Below are 19,246 nucleotides of genomic sequence, written 5' to 3'. Positions count from 1 at the left end.
ATCTGTTTCGAATGAAGTCAATCTATAATCTTTCAAAATAACATATTTTTCTTTGTTCGAGTCGCATCTTCGTTATGGTCTTGCTTTTTGGGGTTCTGGTACAGCTGCCCAATTCGATGTTATTTTCAAATTACAAAAAAGAGCAATAAGATATCTGTTTGGCCTCAGAAGAACAACACATTACAGAAATTACTTCAAAGATCACGGAATTTTAACCCTAGAAACTGTTTGCTTAATTCGTAAACATCTACATGTCTTTCCACCAAGACCTAACCATGACTACTTCACGAGAAATTCTACGTTTAACGTCTATTTGCCAACCCCGTCCTCGGAGTTAGTAAAGAAATCTATATTATACTCCGCAAAAAAACTTTACAACCATCTCCCTCTACAACTTAAATCTGCAGCATCTTTCCCCAAATTCCGTAAACTGACAAAAGCCTACCTATCTGAAAGACCATATTATTCAGTAGAAGATTTTCTTAATCAATAACTAAGAAATTACAGTACCATTTGCACAAGTAGTATTTTTATTATTTTTTTAACTATATTTGGGTGTCATATGCAGCAGCTTAACTTTTAAAACTTTTTTATTAATTACTAGGTAGACTATGCATTTGCAATTTATTTTAAATTTTGCAATTGATTATTTGTGTTCATTCACCTTCATTTGTAGTCAACTTTATTATTGTTATTATTATTTTAAATATTTGACGATTTATGTACTTTTAGTAAATTGGATTGTTATTGTTTTGTTTTCTTGACTTTTATAAGCTTTGTCGATAAAATTATACAATTTTTCATGACAATAAAGCATATTTCTATTCTATTCTATACTCTTCCACATACATGGGTCCCCTGACAATTGCCCGAAAACAGTTTCCCGAAAGACAATTCCCCGAAAGCAATTCCTCGACAATTCCCCGAATGGACAATTGCCCGAATAGACAATTGGCAGATAAACAATTGCCCGAAAAGAGAATTGACCGAAAAATATTATTTAAATAGTAATTGCCTTATATGTATTTCTTATATAGTAATACGGTAACTTACGTGCTACTTAAATAGTTATTACTGCTTAGATTGTGTTCGACCTAGCTATTTAGTTAATTCTTATATAGTAATACGGTAACTTACGTGCTACTTAAATAGTTATTACTGCTTAGATTGTGTTCGACCTAGCTATTTAGTTAATTAATTAATTTTTATTATATACATATATTTTTTATTCCGTGTTTGCTTCACACTTTACTCAGGCTTTAGGACTGGCAGCGTACCGCTGGCTTGTTTAGAACTTGGAATAAACATCCAATTTGTAATTTCTTGAGATTTTTTATTTTTTTTACAGTTTATTTCCTTTTTTATTCATTTTTTTTATCTTTTATCTTTTTGAATTTGTTTACAGTTTATTTTAGTTTTTAATAATTTTTTTAAAATTTATTTATGCCTATGATCTTTATACGTATTTCCTATACTAATACGATAAATTATGTGCTATTCCCCTCAAGAATTCGTAAGTGTTCACAGAGTCGTAATTGTTTACTAGACTTGCAATCCGCTCTGCAAAATCTCTGTATTTTTTACGTATAGGAGGGCCTTCCAGAGTCCTATATACTGTTTAATTTGAAGTTCATATAAGCTCTGTTCCAGCTGAATGCCCTTAATAAATCTCCAAATAGATCATTCATTCATTTCCAATCTCCTAAAAGATCATTAAAATGTTTGGATTATCTGCGGAAATCTGTTGTTCAAACCCTCGATGCCATCCTTCTATGAAATTATGTGTTTTTGGTAAACTTTCTTGGACCCCATCATAACAATTCCACAGATAATGTTGAAAATAAGGGCAAACGACGTTGTCTACCTCTTTGTGGACGCCCGATCCAGGTATCTGTAAAATAATCAATTACTGACTGAGCTTCTGCTGGCAACACATCTTGCTCGTAAATCGTTTCAAATGCCTCCACTACTGCAGTAGGAACGAATGCTAAGGCCGCCAATGATAGGAGCTTTAAAGCAAAATCTGAATCAGTTTCATATCTTCTTTTTAAACCGTCTGACTGGATTCTTCTAAAGAGACATTGAGTGAAATGGAAAAACCACCCACGACGTCATGAGTCGGGATATTCTTGTCTTATAGCACTTATCATACCGCTTTCAAAATCTGTTAATATGGTTGCAGGCGAAGCTCCAGGCAAAAGTTCTTTAATTTTGAAAGTAGACGAACATAAGTTTCTTGCTTCTTGTCTGTGTTTCTTGTCTTGTTAGGCAGGCCGCACATCAAAGAAACATGAAACGTAAATTAAGTTTCATGGAAATAAACCACTGCTAAACAAATATACGTCCGGCCATTTATGAAACTCTCCGAAAATAAAAATATGTCATGAGCATGAATCACACTCGTTTCATTGGTAGGCGGACTTTGAGATTTGTTTAGCAGTGTTTTCTTTTCATGAAACATGTTTTTCGTTTAATGTTTCATGTTTTTCGTTTCATGTTTCTTTGGTGTGCGGCTTGCCTCAGGTAGTAGTGCGTATACTAACGGAATCGAAGTATTCTTCTCTAATCCGTGGATTGTATATAGTTGATAAAAAAGGTGAGGTACAGTTTTGAAAGTTCCGTCGGCAAACCAGTTTTGTGACCTTGCCAGAAGAAGTAGATTTTGTCTTGTTGAAAAAATTAACAACCAATCATCGTGTGGGCCTGAATAAAATAGTAATAAAAATTGTTCTCCATTTTGTGTTAGTTTATACTTTTCTGGAAAAACAATGTCTCTTCTGTGAAGAGGTAAAGCCAGAGCGGCTTGCTGATTACTTTGTACACGCGTTATTCTTCTTTTAATGCTGCTCACTTTTGAAAGGGTGGCAGCTGTTGCTTGACTAAGCTGAACAGATGCAGTGGATATTATATGATGTGGCCCATCTTGGGTTTATGTAGCGCTTTCACGTATTCCATTGAAACATTTTGTTTTTTCCACTTGCCTTGCATCCACTATATGGTCGTGTGTCCCACTTCTTTTTACTGCTGCATCTTCTAAGGCAGTGATTCCCAACTTTTTTTGGCCGGCGACCCACCTTCTGATGTTTTTTCATATTCGCGACCCATACCTCACCCATGATGATAGAAAAAAAAAATAAGGAACACGGTCACTGTACGCTACACAACTACTGTATGAACCACGCCGCGACCCACCTGAAATCCGCCCGCCACCCACTAGTGGGTCGCGACCCACCGGTTGAGAAACGCTGTTCTAAGGTTATAATACGAGCTTTACACTTGAATGTCTTGTAGTAATCACACTTCCTATAAATGTTTTGCTTTTCTTTATCTTTCTGGTAAAGATAACCGTCGATCAATAATTTACTCTTACCCATTTCACTAAGTACAAACTCCAAAGCCATTTTGCGTCGTGACCCTAGCTCAGAGTTTTGCCAATTACGCAATAGAAAACTTTCGTTCAAGTATTTATATGAACTTTACTTGTTTTGGTTAATATTAAGACTAAAGGCACATATTGTAATTTCTGTTAATGGGGTGTACTTATAAAGAATTTAAGAGTGGGATCTCCCAACTCCAGGTGAATTAATAGACCAGAATCTAATAACCAAATACTACGCATCGTCTTTAACTATATTATCTAATATTTTAGAGAGATCAATTAAATAGATAGACAGTTTCTGTTAAAATATTTTTTGTTTCTAGATGAATATAATTTTGTAAAAGACCCCGCAGAAACCTTATGGGAAATGGCTCTCTGTCAAATGCTCTGAAACTTTGGGTTCTGGTAGTCCTTGATGTGTAGAACAAAAGACTTAATGGGCGCATAGCTCCAAAACATCATGGTTTTAAGATATAAGCTTCTGAAGTTATAGATACAGTAAGGACGTTTGAGTTGGAATAAATTCATGTTCTCGAGAACGGGCGACTCTGGAGATAAATTACAAATCAGGTGGATTTTTATTTTTAAATTATAATTTTGTAACATATACAGGGTGTCTGCGTAACTTGGAACCATATGGGAACCTTTTTTAATATCAATTTTACGAAAAAAAAGCAATTCTTTATAAAGTGCTCTGCATAGTCTAAATCCTAAGATGCAATCATCAGATATCAAATTTTGTCAACAGTATACGAGGTATGTCAAAAAGTATGAATTTCGCTTCAAACTACCTTTATATATCAAAATATCAAAAAATTTTATTATGAAAAGTTATTTGTAATTAAAAACCATATTCAAATATGCAATAACAGCCTTTTACTTGAATAAAAAAATTCTGAAATTTTCCTAAATTACCGATTCCGAACATCATTTTTATTTATTAGACATGTAATAACTCTTTTATTGATAATTTTAGGAAAAAAAGTTATTTTTCATAAAAATCTGTGCATGATCTAAACCTCAAGATGCAACCATCAGTTATTCAAGTTTATTAATTTTATACGAGGTGTGTCAAATAATATGAATTCTAGAATTCTTTCTAAATTCATATTATTCGACACACCTCGTATAAAATTAACAAACTTGGATAACTGATGGTTGCATCTTGAAGTTTAGACCATGCACAAATTTTTATGAAGAATAAGTTTTTTCCTAAAATTATTAATAAAAGGGTTATTACCAGAGCCTATTTTACTTCAAATCAGGCCCGAGGCACTACACAATTTTCGGGCCCCTAAATATGATTTAATAATATTAATAATTTTTTTAAATGAATTAATTATTTAATAGAAATAAAGTTGCATCAGAAATTTAAATTTTTATTCACAACAAATAAAATTTATATTCAAATAATTAAACATTGTTTAAATACAGTTTGTCGTATTTAAGAGGCTACAGTAGCGATCAACAGTTAGCAACAAACGCGTTCTAAAATTGCGGCTCTAATTTTGAATATTTTGTCGAGATACTTGGCACACATATTCATAATATAATAAAGAATGGAGGTACAGAGCCCAATTTCAGAAGTATGTTAGTACGTGGAAATTACTCTATAACTAAATAAAATATTGAAAAAAAGGAGCCTGTACCGCCATTAAGAAGAAAAAAAAATAAACATTCTTCAAATAAACTTTTTTATCCCATGCCTAGATTTTGTGTAATCTTGGAACAACTAAATTTCTAACAAGAAATCGAACATATTATAACTAAATAACTAATTGGGCAACATAGAGAAATTATCACTGTCATTTTGACAAACCTGCGTCAGATTTTCTCTAATCTATTCTGTCATCTTTATCGATATATGTTCAGTGCAGTAGTGTGTTAATTTAAGAATTCGTTTTTGTTGTTTCATAGGAAAGTATGTAGTGTTTATTGATAGTTAATTTATTATATATTTGTTGTTGTATAAGTTGTTGGCCTCTTTGAAAGAATATATTGTTGTTAATTGTGAGTTTTAGTTATATGTAGGTAGGTAAGTATATTTTACGTAAAAATATTTCGAATTCTAATGCGAGTATATAAAGTTCTAGGAGGATAATTTATTCTAAAAATATTATCAATAGTTTAATAAAATGGAAAAAGTAAATCGAACGAAAAATAAAGTGAAACCTTCCAAGAAAAAGTCCATTAAAACCGTGCCAAAATTATGCGAAAATCGAAATTTATTTCGCTTCACAACAAAAAATGATTATTTATTATTGTTTTATTATTAGATATTTCATGCAAATACCTTTCTAAATAACTATCTTAACATAAAATGTTCACCCATTTTGGTTTATTTTTATAAAAATCTATTTAACATAATCTCTAATCTCTAATCTCTCTAATCTATCAAAATAAATACAGATTTGAAGTTTTGTACAGTCATACTTGCAAAAGGTTCACATTTTTTAAGATACCTACTCAACTGAAATTTTAATTTTAATCGCGGCATACTGCGGATCCAAAACAGGGTAAATTTTCTATATTTTGCTTCACGTTACAATATCGGAAAAAGTTATTCCAAAAAACTTCCAAATCTTATTTTAACAGCACATACCAATTTGCATGACAAAATTCGCACTTTTAGTTTTTTCAGTATTTTGCAGTCAGGACCCTAATCTCCGGACCAGCCAATTTTAAGTTTTAGGGTCCTGACTACAAATAATGAAAAAATTAAAAGTGCGAATTTTGTCATACAAGTTGGTATGTGGGGTTAGAATAAGATTTGGAAGTTTTTTCAAATAACTTTTTCCGATACCTCTAACCTGAAGCAAAATATAGAAAATTTACCCTGTTTTTGGATTCACAGTAGACCGCGATTATAATTTTAATTTCAGTAAGTATCTTAAAAAATGTGAACCTTCAACCTGTATGACGGCAAAACTTCAAATCTGTATTTATTTTGATAGCCAAAATATTGGGCTGTCTTCATCTTAAATGCGACACACTGTCTATACCTATGTCATTTCCTTTTGTAAATAATTTGGTTGTTGAACCATAAAAGGATAAACCGTTCTTGGATAAAAATTTAATGGTTGCTATTATTCGTTGAAGAACATTTCACCAATGTTCCTTTTCTTCTAAATAACTTTTTTCCATTGGTACAATTTGTCCTGCTGTACTACTTCTCTTGACTAATAGTTTAAGAGCTAGTGAACCCTCCTACTAACGCTCTTCCTGTAAGGCTCGAAATTTGTATAGTGATAATTCATGGCACACCAAGGCTAAAAACCATGACCTGACAGACATCAGCCCTGGTGTATCACGTGTATCACGTGTATCTACCAGGTGAATCGAAAAGTGCATAGTTTAGGGGAAAAATAAACTTTCTCCTGTAAAGTTTAAATTTAAGTATGTGTTTGAGTAAGTCATTTAGAAGAAATGTGTACAATGACAGGCGATTCTGAACAGCATAAGACCTTGCCAGGCGAGGGGTATTTCCTAAAATTATTTTTTTTGCATTGAACAAAGTATTTTTAGGTTTTTTGAATCATTCCACACAGAAAAGGTCTTTAGTGATTTTTCTCTTAGGTTAATAGTTTTTGTTATAGGTTAAAAATTTTGAAAATTAAGAAATCGCCCATTTTTAACCATAAATTGGACATTTAACTAAAAATTTCAATGTTCCCAAGGTAGTTAGATATTCTTTAAACATTGATTGATGAAATCCCGAAGAGTTTTTTGCAATACAATATTGAAAACCCCTTTGTTTTTAATTGCTAATCAAGCGGGAGTGACACTGTAGTATAAGTGAGGACGTTTGCATAAATTCATTATCTCGAGAACGGGCAAATTTGAAGAGAAATCCTCAGATAGGTCGATTTTTATTCTTAAATTAGGACTTTTTGGCATATAATACTAGTGACGCCATCCATCTGGGCGTGATGACGTAATCGATGATTTTTAAATGAGAGTAACGGTTGTGTGATAGCTCATTTGAAATTCATTTGAAATATTATTTAGATTTCTATTCAGTAATATAAACATTAACATAATTATTTATACAGGGTGTACAAATTTTTTTTTATTTATTGAGACAAAAAGAAAAAAAATGTTTTTGTACACCCTGTAAAAATAATTATGTTAATGTTTATATTACTGAATAGAGAATTAAATAAACTTTCAAATAAGCTATCACACAAACCCTACTCTCATTTAAAAAAATCATCGATTACGTCATCACGCCCAGAAGTATGACGTCACTAGTATTATATATATGCCAAAAAGTCCTAATTTAAAAATAGAAATCGAACTGTCTGAGGATTTCTCTTCGAATTTGCCCATTCTCGAAATAATGAATTTATGCAAACTCAAACGTCCTCACTTATACTACAGTGTCGCGCCCGCTTGATTAGCAATTAAAAAACAAAGGGGTTTTCGATATTGTATTGCCAAAAACTCTTCGGGATTTCATCAATAAATGTTTAAAGAATATCTACATCCCTTGGCAACATTGAGATTTTTAGTTAAATGTCCGATTTAGGGTTAAAAGTGGCCAATTTCCAAATTTTCAAAATTTTTAATCGCTTATATAACAAAAACTATTAACCTAAGAGAAAAATCACTAAAGACCTTTTCTGTTTGGAATGATTAAAAACCCTAAAAAAACTTTGTTCGATGCAAAAAAAAATTTAGGAAAAACCCCTAATCTTTCCCCTCGCCTGGCAAGGTTTTATGCTGTTCAGAATCGCCTGTCATTGTACACATTTCTTCTAAATGACTTATCAAACCCATACTTAAATTTAAACTTTACAGGAGATAGTTTATTTTACCCCTAAACTATGCCCTTTTCGATTCACCTGGTAGATACACGTGCAGGGCTGATGCCTGCCAGGTCATGGTTTTTAGCCTTGGTGTGCTATGAATTATCACTATGCAAATTTCTAGCATTACAGGAATACCGTTAGTCGGAGGGTTCGCTAGCTCTTAGACTATAACGTATTAATTGATGAAATATGTTCAGGAAATCGCTCATGTTGACTAACTATTCTATTGATATTTTTCCAGTCATTATACCCATCGAAAGTTAGAAGAACAATAATTTTCGTGGAAATCAGTTTACAAACGTAACAACAAAAACGACTACATTTAGCACTGTACGTACAATAACCACTCGCGAAGAATTGTTCCCCATTAGCTTTCATTTTATAAAAAGCCGCACTTTGCAAGTGTCTGGTTTTATTATTATCCAATATACACATTCACTAATTTTATCAATATACAGGGTGCGCCAAACCTCTGGTTTTCTTTGATTACGGCTAAACTATGAGATATACAAAAAAATGTTTATAACAAAACTAATGTGTATCAAAGAGGTCTATAATTTAAAATTATTTTCAATTATACAGGGTGAGTCAGAACGACGGTATGAACCAAAGATATATTTTTTTAAATGGAACACCCTGTATATTAAATCATTTTTGAATATAATATTTAAAAATATGAAAAATTTATATAAGGTCCTATAGGCCTGAAGTTAATAATTTTCGAAATATTTACATTTTTATTGAGAAAAATGGTAATATTTATAGGGTTGTGGATTATGTTTCCAAGGAAATAGAAATTTAGGTGATAGGTCAAAGTTTTTAAAATATAGTGTTATTTTTAAATAATCTAATATTTTTTACTTTTAGTCATAAAATATACAGTGTGATCACTATTTGGAAATACAAAATTTTCTCATTTTTTTTAATGGGACACCCTGTATATTAGTTTTGCGTTTTGTAGTAAATATTACAACCTTTCTTTTGGTATAAGGTTGTATGTACCTAGCATGTTTCGTTTTGTAGATATTTTAAAAAAATTATAGATTTTACGTTTTTGCGGATTTTTTATTTAAAAATTTTTTTGCAAAAAAAATAATTATAATCTGGTTTTAGAAACATACACTAAAATATAAAATATGAAAATAAAAACGTAATTAAAGATTAAAATAAATCGTATGCTAGTACAATTCAATTGAATTTAATAACTTTAAATTATTTTACAAAAAATATTTTACCATATTAATGAATGCATAAATTAGTTACTAAATTAAATAAACAACCAAATTTTAAATCAACCGTAGTAATTCTTCTACCGCAGCAACTTTCCTGTACCAAATTAATTGTTAGTTATATTGTATTTACGAGTAAGATCAGTTAATAACTTTTTAATTTACCTACATCTTGAGAACGTATAAAGTATGCTTTGAAACAAATGAACGTTATGGAATTATATTAAGAAGTAAATAGTATCTATGTACCTACTCGTGTCACAAAAGCTGGTATTAATTTCTAATGGTTTCGCCCAAAACAAATGTCATATCCAAAAATTTTTCGGTTAAAAAATTAAAAATTTAAAATATAAAAAATTGTTACAAAAATTTCAAGTACAAAAGTATTACCAGCTTTTGTGACACCAGTAAATACTATTTATATTAATAAATAATTTGGCTGATACATTTAATATTCATTTGTTTCAAAGCATACTTTATAATAATTTTTATATTCTCAAGATATATGTAAGTAAATTTAAAAGATAAATTAAAAGTTTAACTAAATACAATTTAACTAACAATTAATTTGGTAAAGGAAAGTTGCTGTAGTAGAAAAATTACTACGGTTGATTTAAAATTTGGTTGTTTATTTAATTTAGTAACTAATTTATACATTCATTAATATGGTAAAATATTTTTTGTGAAATAATTTAAAGTTATTAAATTCAATTGAATTTTACTAGCATACGATTTATTTTAATCTTTAGTTACGTTTTTATTTTCATATTTCATATTTTAGTGTATATTTCTAAAACCAGATTATAATTATTTTTTTTGCAAAAAAATTTTTAAATAAAAAATCCGCAAAAACCTAAAATCTATAGTTTTTTTAAAATATCTACAAAACGAAACATGCTAGGTACATACAACCTTATACCAAAAGAAAGGTTGTAATGTTTACTACAAAATGCAAAACTAATATACAGGGTGTCCCATTTAAAAAAAATGAGAAAATTTTGTATTTGCAAATAGTGATCACACTGTATATTTTATGGCTAAAAGTAAAAAATATTAAATTATTTAAAAATAACACTATATTTTAAAAATTTTGACCTATCACTTAAATTTTTATTTACTTGGATTTCGAAAATTATTAACTTTAGGCCTATCAAACCCTATACAAATTTTTCATAGTTTTAAATAATATATTCAAAAATGATTTAATATACAAGGTGTTCCATTTAAAAGAATACAACTTTAGTTCATACCGTCGTTCTGACTCACCCTGTATAATCAAAAATAATTTTAGAATATAGACCTCTTTGATACACATTAGTTTTGTTATAAACATTTTTTTGTATATCTCATAGATTAGTCGTAATCAAAGAAAACCAGAGGTTTGCGCACCCAGGGTGAGGCAGATAACTGGCCTATTAGAAATATTTAGAGAACTAAGGGCAACAGAATCATGAAAATTGGAATGAAGGGGTTTGAAGGGTGATCTATTTAATGAAAATATTTTCATCAATTTGCCACTTCCGGTTATACCGGAAGTTGCTTAAAACTTCGTTTTTTTAAATGAGACACCCTGTATATTTTTACATTTTTAGATTCTACTCGATGTCTTCTTTCTTAAAATATACGGTTTGGTAATGGTATACAGGGTAGTTTAAAAGCTAATTACGTTTTTTTATTAATTTCGTAGCAAATTTCACACCCTGTAGAATTGTAGTAGTTGGATACCAAAAACTCGATTTATGTTAAAATGATTTTTAATATGGTCACTATTATTAAAAATTATTAGTATAGCTAAATGTTAAGTTTTAGTATACAGGGTTGGTCGAAACTCGGAATGAGGATTTTCTGAATTTTCTTAAAGGGAACACTCTGTATTTTAGTATTGCAATGAAAAGACATTTTATGGTACTTTTTTATTTCTTAAGCATTCCCTATACCTAAATGCTTTAATTTGTGCTTAATTGTTAATCGCGCCAAGAATGTTAACTACGTAGGTATTTTGATAGCTCAACCATTATTGGCAACTTTAAAGATCAGTCAAGATTAACATGTATTTATTTCCGAAAAATTATTTGTGATTGAATATTTTCACGGCCAACCTACTAAAATTTCACGTATTTTTTGTTGAAATTAATCTTTGGCTTGAATCACCAATAACTCACAAATTAAAGCAGTTAGGTATAGGGAATGCTTAAGAAATAAAAAAGTTGCATAAAATATCATTTCATTACGATAATAAAATATAGAGTGTTCCATTTAAGCAAACTCAGAAAATACTCTTTCCGAGTTTCGACCAACCCTGTATAGTACAATTCAACATTTAGCTGTACTAACAAATTTTAACAATAGTAGACTATTTTAAAAATCATTTGAACATAAATAGAATTTTTGATGTCAAACTACTACAATTCTACAGGGTGTGAATATTGCTAGGAAACTAAGAAAAAACGTAATTATCTTTTAAACTACCCTGTATAACATTACAAAACCTCATATTTTAAGAAAGAAGACATCCAGGAGAATCCAAAAATGTAAAAATATACAGGATGTTCCATTAAAAAAAAAAAACGAAGTTATAAGCCACTTCCGTTATAGCCGGAAGTAGCAAATCGATGAAAATATTTTCATCAAAGAATAATATTAATTAACGCTGTTATAAAGATGAAGTTAGGTTAACTTTTTCTATAAATACAAAAATATGGTAATATACACATGATATAATAATATTATTTACGTTTTGATAAGTTTTGTACATATTACATACACTTTTTAGCTCTGATAAATCCGAATTGACTCCAAAAAGTACGGATACGGGATGTCCTATATAACCTCATTATCGCAAATTATGTCAATAAATCATTATTAACGACAAAAAATATTTTTGTTGAACTATAAATGACATTATAAAAGAATAGCTAATGAATTCTAATAATTTGTATTCGTTTATTATCACTAGAAAATAAAATATTCAAGTTTAACAAAATAATCCCATAAGAGTCAATACTAAAACGTCCCTTACAAAACTGACAGCGTGTCACGTGACTGTAAATTTCTGTAAATCGAGGGGAGACGCACGGAGCCAATAGGAGATGACGGAGATGTACTTGTGACAAGTCGCTTGAAAATCAACAGTGGAGTCATCATTTATCATTTCCTGTTCGTAAAATGAAAGAATTATGAAAATTTATCTGTTTATTGCAATAAAAAAAAGAATGTGTGTGTACTTTGTACGCACGTAAGAAGTTATATGTACTTCTATTATATATGATTTCTTAAAAATAAATATAATATTTTAACTGTCATATAAATAAAATATAAATTTTACTGTCAATCGCGCCTAAAGAAGTATAACTTCAAAAAATTTTTTGGTGATCTTTCCGGGCCCCGTTAAAATGCGGGCCCAAGGCAGGTGCCTCACGGGCCTAGTAGTAAAATAGGCCCTGGTTATTACATGTCTAATAAATAAAAATGATGTTCGGAATCGGTAATTTAGGAAAATTTCAGAATTTTTTTTTCAAGTAGAAGGCTGTTGCATATTTGAATATGGTTTTTAATTACAAATAACTTTTCATAATAAAATTTTTTGATATTTTGAAATATAAAGGTAGTTTGCTCTTGAGCGAAATTCATATTTTTTGATATACCTCGTATACTGTTGACAAAATTTGATATCTGATGATTGCATCTTAGGTTTTAGACTATGCAGAGCACTTTATAAAGAATGATTTTTTTTCGTAAAATTGATATTAAAAAAGTTTCCCATATGGTTCCAAGTTACGCAGACACCCTGTATAGCATACTAGTGACGTCATCCATCTGGGCGTGATGGCGCAATCGATGATTTTTTGAAGTTATACTTCTTTACGATCGAGAGTGAAATTTTATAATCCCGGGCGCATGCGCACACAGACAGTATGTATTTCGTTGCTAATCTTTCAAGATATGTAGGTATCAGCGCTTGTTATGGACAAACTTCTGATAGAATGGACTGTAATATATTATATAAAAAACTTCTTGTATTCAGCTAAAAAATTAATTACAAATTGTTAAAAAATGTGATTTTATATTATGACAATCAATCTAATAATTTTAATGACAATCTGACAAATATATGTTGTGTATTTTTGATGCTTGTTTTTTCCCGTCATTGAGCAAGGGCGGAACTGTCTATCCAATAATAAATAATACTTTTCGTCCATACTCCCCGCCTTGAACAGCTCCAAGACCGTTCAAACACAAATCACCTAAGTTAATGAGGAACACTAGAAACAAGTCTCAGCTAATGGTAATGGACAAATTTTAGTTATTCCTCGTTTATAAAGTCCATGAGCGGTTTTAACAGTTACCACTCGAATTTCACCATCATCACCAGGGTGAACAGACACTATTCTTCCTAACTGCCACTGACAAGTGGGCAAATTGTCAGATTTTAAGAGCACTAAAGATCCGACTTGAATGGTGGAAGTACTACTTCTCCATTTATGACGTTGTTGGAGATCATTCAGGTAAATCTTTGACCATTGCTTCCAAAAGTCTTGCAATAATTTCTGAATCAGTTGGAATCTGGACAATTGGTTTATTTTTATCTCTCCTTGAAACGTATGATCAGGGACAGCGGTCATCGGTCTTCCGATTAAAAAATGTGAGGGAGTTAAAGGAGTGTAATCGTTAGGATCAGATGATAGAGCATATAAAGGACGTGAATTCAAAGTGCCTTCAATCTGAATTAAAAATGTACAGAATTCTTCATAAGTTAGAAGGGTTTGACCAATAATACGAGATAAATGATATTTTACCCCTTTTATATTACTTTCCCATAATCCCCCGAAATTTGGAGTACTAGGAGGAATGAAATGCCATATAATATTCTGAGCTGCGCAAGAGGTGACAATTTCATCCTCTGATTTTCTAATGAAATCATACAAAATTTTTAGTTCATTTTTGGCACCTACAAAACTTGTACCGTTATCTGAATACAGATGCCCGGGTTTACCGCGTCTAAAAACAAATCTTCTAAGGCCTGCCATGAAAGCTTCAGATGTCAAAGAACTAATTAATTCTAAATGTACTGCTTTCGTGGCGAAGCAAATAAATAAACATATGTACGCTTTATACGTTTTACATCCGCGACCTTTTCTATCCTTTAATGTAACTGGCCCTGCGTAATCTAATCCAGTTATGAAAAAAGGTTGTGATATATTAACACGATGTTCTGGCAAATCAGCCATAATCGTAGAACCAGGTTTGGGTTTAAACCAATAGCATCTAATGCAATTCCTTACAACTGTTTTAGCTAGGGACATTCCCGCAATTATCCAAAATTTTTGACGAACTGTCGCTAACAAGAGTTGTGGACCTGCATGTTGAAGTTGCACATGCTCATGTCTCAATATTAGTTTGCTTAAAACATGAATCTTATCTAATAGTAAGGGATGTTTCCCATCATAATTCCTAGAAGATTTTCTAAGACGTCCTCCTACTCTCAATAATCCAGTTTCATCTAGAAAAGGCGTTAAAGGTAATAATCTACTCTTTGACGAAAGGTCTTTACCGTTATTTAATAATGAAATTTCTTCAACAAAACTTTCTGTCTGAGCTAATCTAACAAGAAAAACCTCTGAATCAGTAAATTCGATTGCTGAAATCGGGCCATACCTTCTACTATTAGACTTTGACTTTGAATTATTAACAAATCTTCTACAATAAGCCATAATTCTAATTAATTTGTTCAGATTCGAGTATTTATAAAAAAGTGAATTAAAATCATTTTTTATAGAAACTAATGCCTTAGATTTCTTTCTCATTTCAGGAAGGTTTGATATATCAAGTAAATCATAGAACTTAGTTTTATCAAAATCTGTTGATAAAAATTGAGGGCCATTAAACCAGAGCTTACAGTGAGCTAATTGGTCTGGCAAAATTCCTCTACTACTAATATCTGCAGGATTCTCAGACGAGCTAACATAATTCCAATTTTCAATTGTAGTACATCTTTGAATTTCTGCAACACGGTTTCCAACAAAAACTTGAAGGTTTGCTGGGTCATTATTGAGCCAATGCAAAACAATTTGTGAATCACACCAATAATATGGAGTGTACTGAAAAGTAACAGAATCTGAAACAGATTTCATAAGTTGGACCAATAATAAGCTACCACACAATTCTAATCGAGGAATAGTCAATATTTTGACTGGGGCGACCTTAGTCTTAGCACATAACAAATGAACATTTATAGAACCTTGTGAATCAATGCATCGAGTATAAATTGTTGCACAATATGCGTATTGTGAAGCATCACTAAATCCATGTAATTCTATTATTTTAGGTTTATTACTCAGAACGCACCGTGGAATTCTTAAATCATTTAAGTGACATAACTTAGACTGGAACTTTTTCCATTTATCACACAAATCAGAGGGGACTTCGGAATCTCAATCAAGTTTTAACGACCAAAGAGATTGAATCATAATTTTTACTAGGATTATACAACAACTGGCTAAACCTAAGGGATCATAAATTTTTGCGATTGCAGAAAGCATTGTGCGCTTCGTTATTTTTGATAAAAGATCAGGGTTTTCAACATGAAAACTGAAAATATCTAACTTACTAGACCATTGAATACCAAGAGTTTTAATACACTCGTGATCTCCTAAATTAAGTACTTTTAAAGGATCGGAATAATCTTTAAAGTGATCTAATACCAATTGGCTGTTTGAAGACCATTTCCTTAAATTAAAACAAGCTGACTTCAATATTTTGACCACATCATCACATCTTTTAATAGCTTCAGCCTCACTTGAAAATCCAGTAATGAGATCGTCAACATAAAAATCTCTCAGAATAATTTCACTTGCTTCAGGAAACTTGATTTTATTATCAAATGACAATTGCTGGATACACCTAATGGCTAGATATGGCGCACTGGCAGTGCCATATGTTACGGTTTTTAAATTATAAATTGAAATTGGCTGAGAAGGACTACTATTCCTCCAGACAATTTTTTGCATTCTTCTGTCATCGGGATGAACAAGTATCATCCTATACATTTTGCTGATGTCGGAAACAACAACAACTGCATGTTGTCTAAATCTAATCAAAATACTCAAAATATTATTTTGAATTGCTGGTCCTGAATATTGGATATCATTCAATGACTTCCCATTAGTCGATGGGGCAGAACCATTAAAAACAACACGGAGTTTGGTTGTCAGGCTTTCATTTTTGATAACACCATGATGTGGTAAAAAATAATTAGGTTCTGTGGTGCCTTCCGCATCTAAATTATAATCAATTGACATGTGATCTAAATCTAAATATTCTTTCATGAAATTTAAATAACCATTTTTAAGTTCAGGACATTTCTTAAATCTATCCTCTAAATACAATAATCTTTTAACAGCTAATTGTTTAGAATCGCCTAGGACAGAAGGATGTTCCTTCCAGGGAATTTTAACAATAAATTGACCAGTTTCTGATCGAGAAAATGAATTCTTAAAATGATTTTCAACATAAACATCATCCTTTGAATAAGAAATATGAGACTTTGGCTCTTCAACAGACCAAAATTTCTCTAATTGTAAATCATCACTACTAAATATTTGTGAAAAATGACATCTAATATGATTTTTTGTTGGATATGGAACTTTACCAACCACAATATAACCAAAAACAGTATTTTGGAGGGAGGGTAAATTCTTTCCAAGATCTATGCGACCATCTAACATTATATCCCAAAACAAACTAGCATCAAGTAACATATCTACCTTACTGCTTACATTAAATGAATCATCTGCCAAAGTTATATTAGGGGGTATTGAGAAATTTGAGACATTAAAAGTATAAGTTGGCAAATTCTCAGTAATCTGTTGCACCACTATGCAATGTAAATTTGACTTAAAATTGTTTAATATAGAACCAATTTTTAATTGACATTTTTTATTTAAAGATGAAACGGAATTATTAATTCCTGAAACACAAATATTTGCTCTATTTGTGTCTAAATCGAGTTTACTTAGAAAATCCTCTGTAATAAAACATGATTGGCTCCCTGAATCTAGGATTACTCGTGCGATATGAGTATTTCCGTATCTATCATATACTCTAACTTTAGCAGTACTCAACAGTACATAATCATTATTTGAACAATTATTTTTTAAAACAATCTCATTTCTATTAACATTATTTTCTGAAGTATTAGTTGACAACTTAACTTTATTTGGTTCATTCTCGGAATCATTGTTCGGGTTGAAATTATTTGAACTGTTGTCTTTAACATGAATATCAGATGGTTTATTTTCATGTAAAAGAGAACTGTGTTTGGCTTTACATATCTTACAACCGAACGATTTACATTGTTTGTAGGAATGTCCGGTACATAAACAATTTCGGCATAAATTTAATTGTTTTATTTTATCCCATCTTTGGGCTACTGAAAGTTTAAGAAATTCTTCACATAGGTAAATCAAATGATTTTGTTTACAAAAATTACAACTTCTGCTTTTACTAGTTAGCAGAGATCTAGAGCGTTTATCTTGGTAATTAGATTTATAATCCGGTTTTGTCACATTGCTTAGCTCTATAGTTTCCAAAAAATCAGCACGATTCTTCAAGAATTCAAGAAATTCGTTTAAACTTGGCAAAGAATTATCTATTTTTCTTTTTTCCCATTCCCTAGAACTAAATTTATCCAATTTACCACTTACCAAATACACCATAATAGCATCCCAATGTTCAGTCGGTAGTTGAAGTGATTTTAAAGCGAATAAATGCTTTTTAACTGAATCTATCATGCTTCTAAGACCTAATGCAGATTCTTTATTTAAATTTTCAATCTCAAAAAGAGCTTTTAAATGATTGTTTACTAACATCCGAGAGTTGTCAAATCTGTTGCATAGAGTCTGCCATGCAGAATTGTAATTTTGTGCAGAAAAATCTAAACTTTGTATAATTTTCAATGCATCACCTTTTAAACTCGCACGTAAATAATGATATTTTTGAATATCTGCCAATACTTTATTATTATGAATTAACCCTTCAAAAGTATCTTTAAACTCAATCCACTTCAAATAGTCCCCATGAAAGACAGGTAACTGAATAGGAGGTAATTTGACACCTTCTAATCCACTATATTCATGGCTTATGTCTAACCTTTTCGACTGTGAACTGGATAAATCGGAACATTTTCTTTTTAACATCGTTCTTGCTATAGACAAAGTTTTTGAAAATATAGTATCTAATCGTTGTCTTTTCGCATACTCTTGTTGAATATCTTGATCCTGACAATTTAATTCAATTGACATTTGGATTTCATCAAATTCAGTAAACAAACTTTCAGTTCTTTCTGTATTCAATTCTATCTGCGAAAAATGGTCTTCGCTTAAATCATTAATCGCGATATTTGTCATCGACTCTATAAATTTAATAAAATTGTTTAATCTTTGTTCAATTATATCTCTTTTGCGATATAATTGACGAAAATCAGAAGCTTTCATAGGCATTTTTAGCTTTATATTAATCAAAATACGTAGCAAATAATATTATTTAATTGTACGAACTCAAAAATCAACGTTAAGCAATCAAGTAATAAAAGTCAAATCTAAATCTGTCTTTTATCTAATAATCAAACTTAGCCGAATATTGGCTATGGTCCTATAATCATTTATATTTAAATAAATCCAATAATAATAGCAATATCTACTAATAATAATCAGAAATCGTATAGCATTCCACAAACTAATACTCCAAATCAACTCAAATACATATTTGCATACACACAAAGGTGTACAAATCAATCTAATAAGTAATTATTTTTTAGCTAAATAAAATTA

General features: G+C 30.7%; 1 protein-coding gene across 1 annotated transcript; it reads right to left on the bottom strand.

The window, feature by feature from the left end:
* Positions 1-13,586: 13,586 nt before the first annotated feature.
* LOC114332690 (uncharacterized) lies at positions 13,587-18,916 on the bottom strand. The gene is made up of 2 exons (XM_028282517.2): positions 17,431-18,916; positions 13,587-13,681 (listed from the first exon to the last, which is right to left on the bottom strand). Exons 1-2 carry the CDS (start codon positions 18,914-18,916, stop codon positions 13,587-13,589), a joined length of 1,581 nt encoding a protein of 526 aa, XP_028138318.2.
* Positions 18,917-19,246: the final 330 nt, after the last annotated feature.

This window comes from Diabrotica virgifera, chromosome 4 (assembly GCF_917563875.1).
Source record: "Diabrotica virgifera virgifera chromosome 4, PGI_DIABVI_V3a".
Lineage (NCBI taxonomy): Eukaryota > Metazoa > Arthropoda > Insecta > Coleoptera > Chrysomelidae > Diabrotica > Diabrotica virgifera.
Note: the sequence above shows the minus strand (reverse complement) of the source record. Positions and strands in the feature narration are given on the sequence as shown.

Bases quoted from the DNA above. Each gene is read 5' to 3' on its own strand.
- LOC114332690 (XM_028282517.2), bottom strand. From the start codon at position 18,916: ATGCCTATGAAAGCTTCTGATTTTCGTCAATTATATCGCAAAAGAGAT. The intron at 13,682-17,430 runs GTAAACTCGATT...ACTTGTTTCTAG, and splicing joins TATTACAGAGGATTTTCTAA to TGTTCCTCATTAACTTAGGT.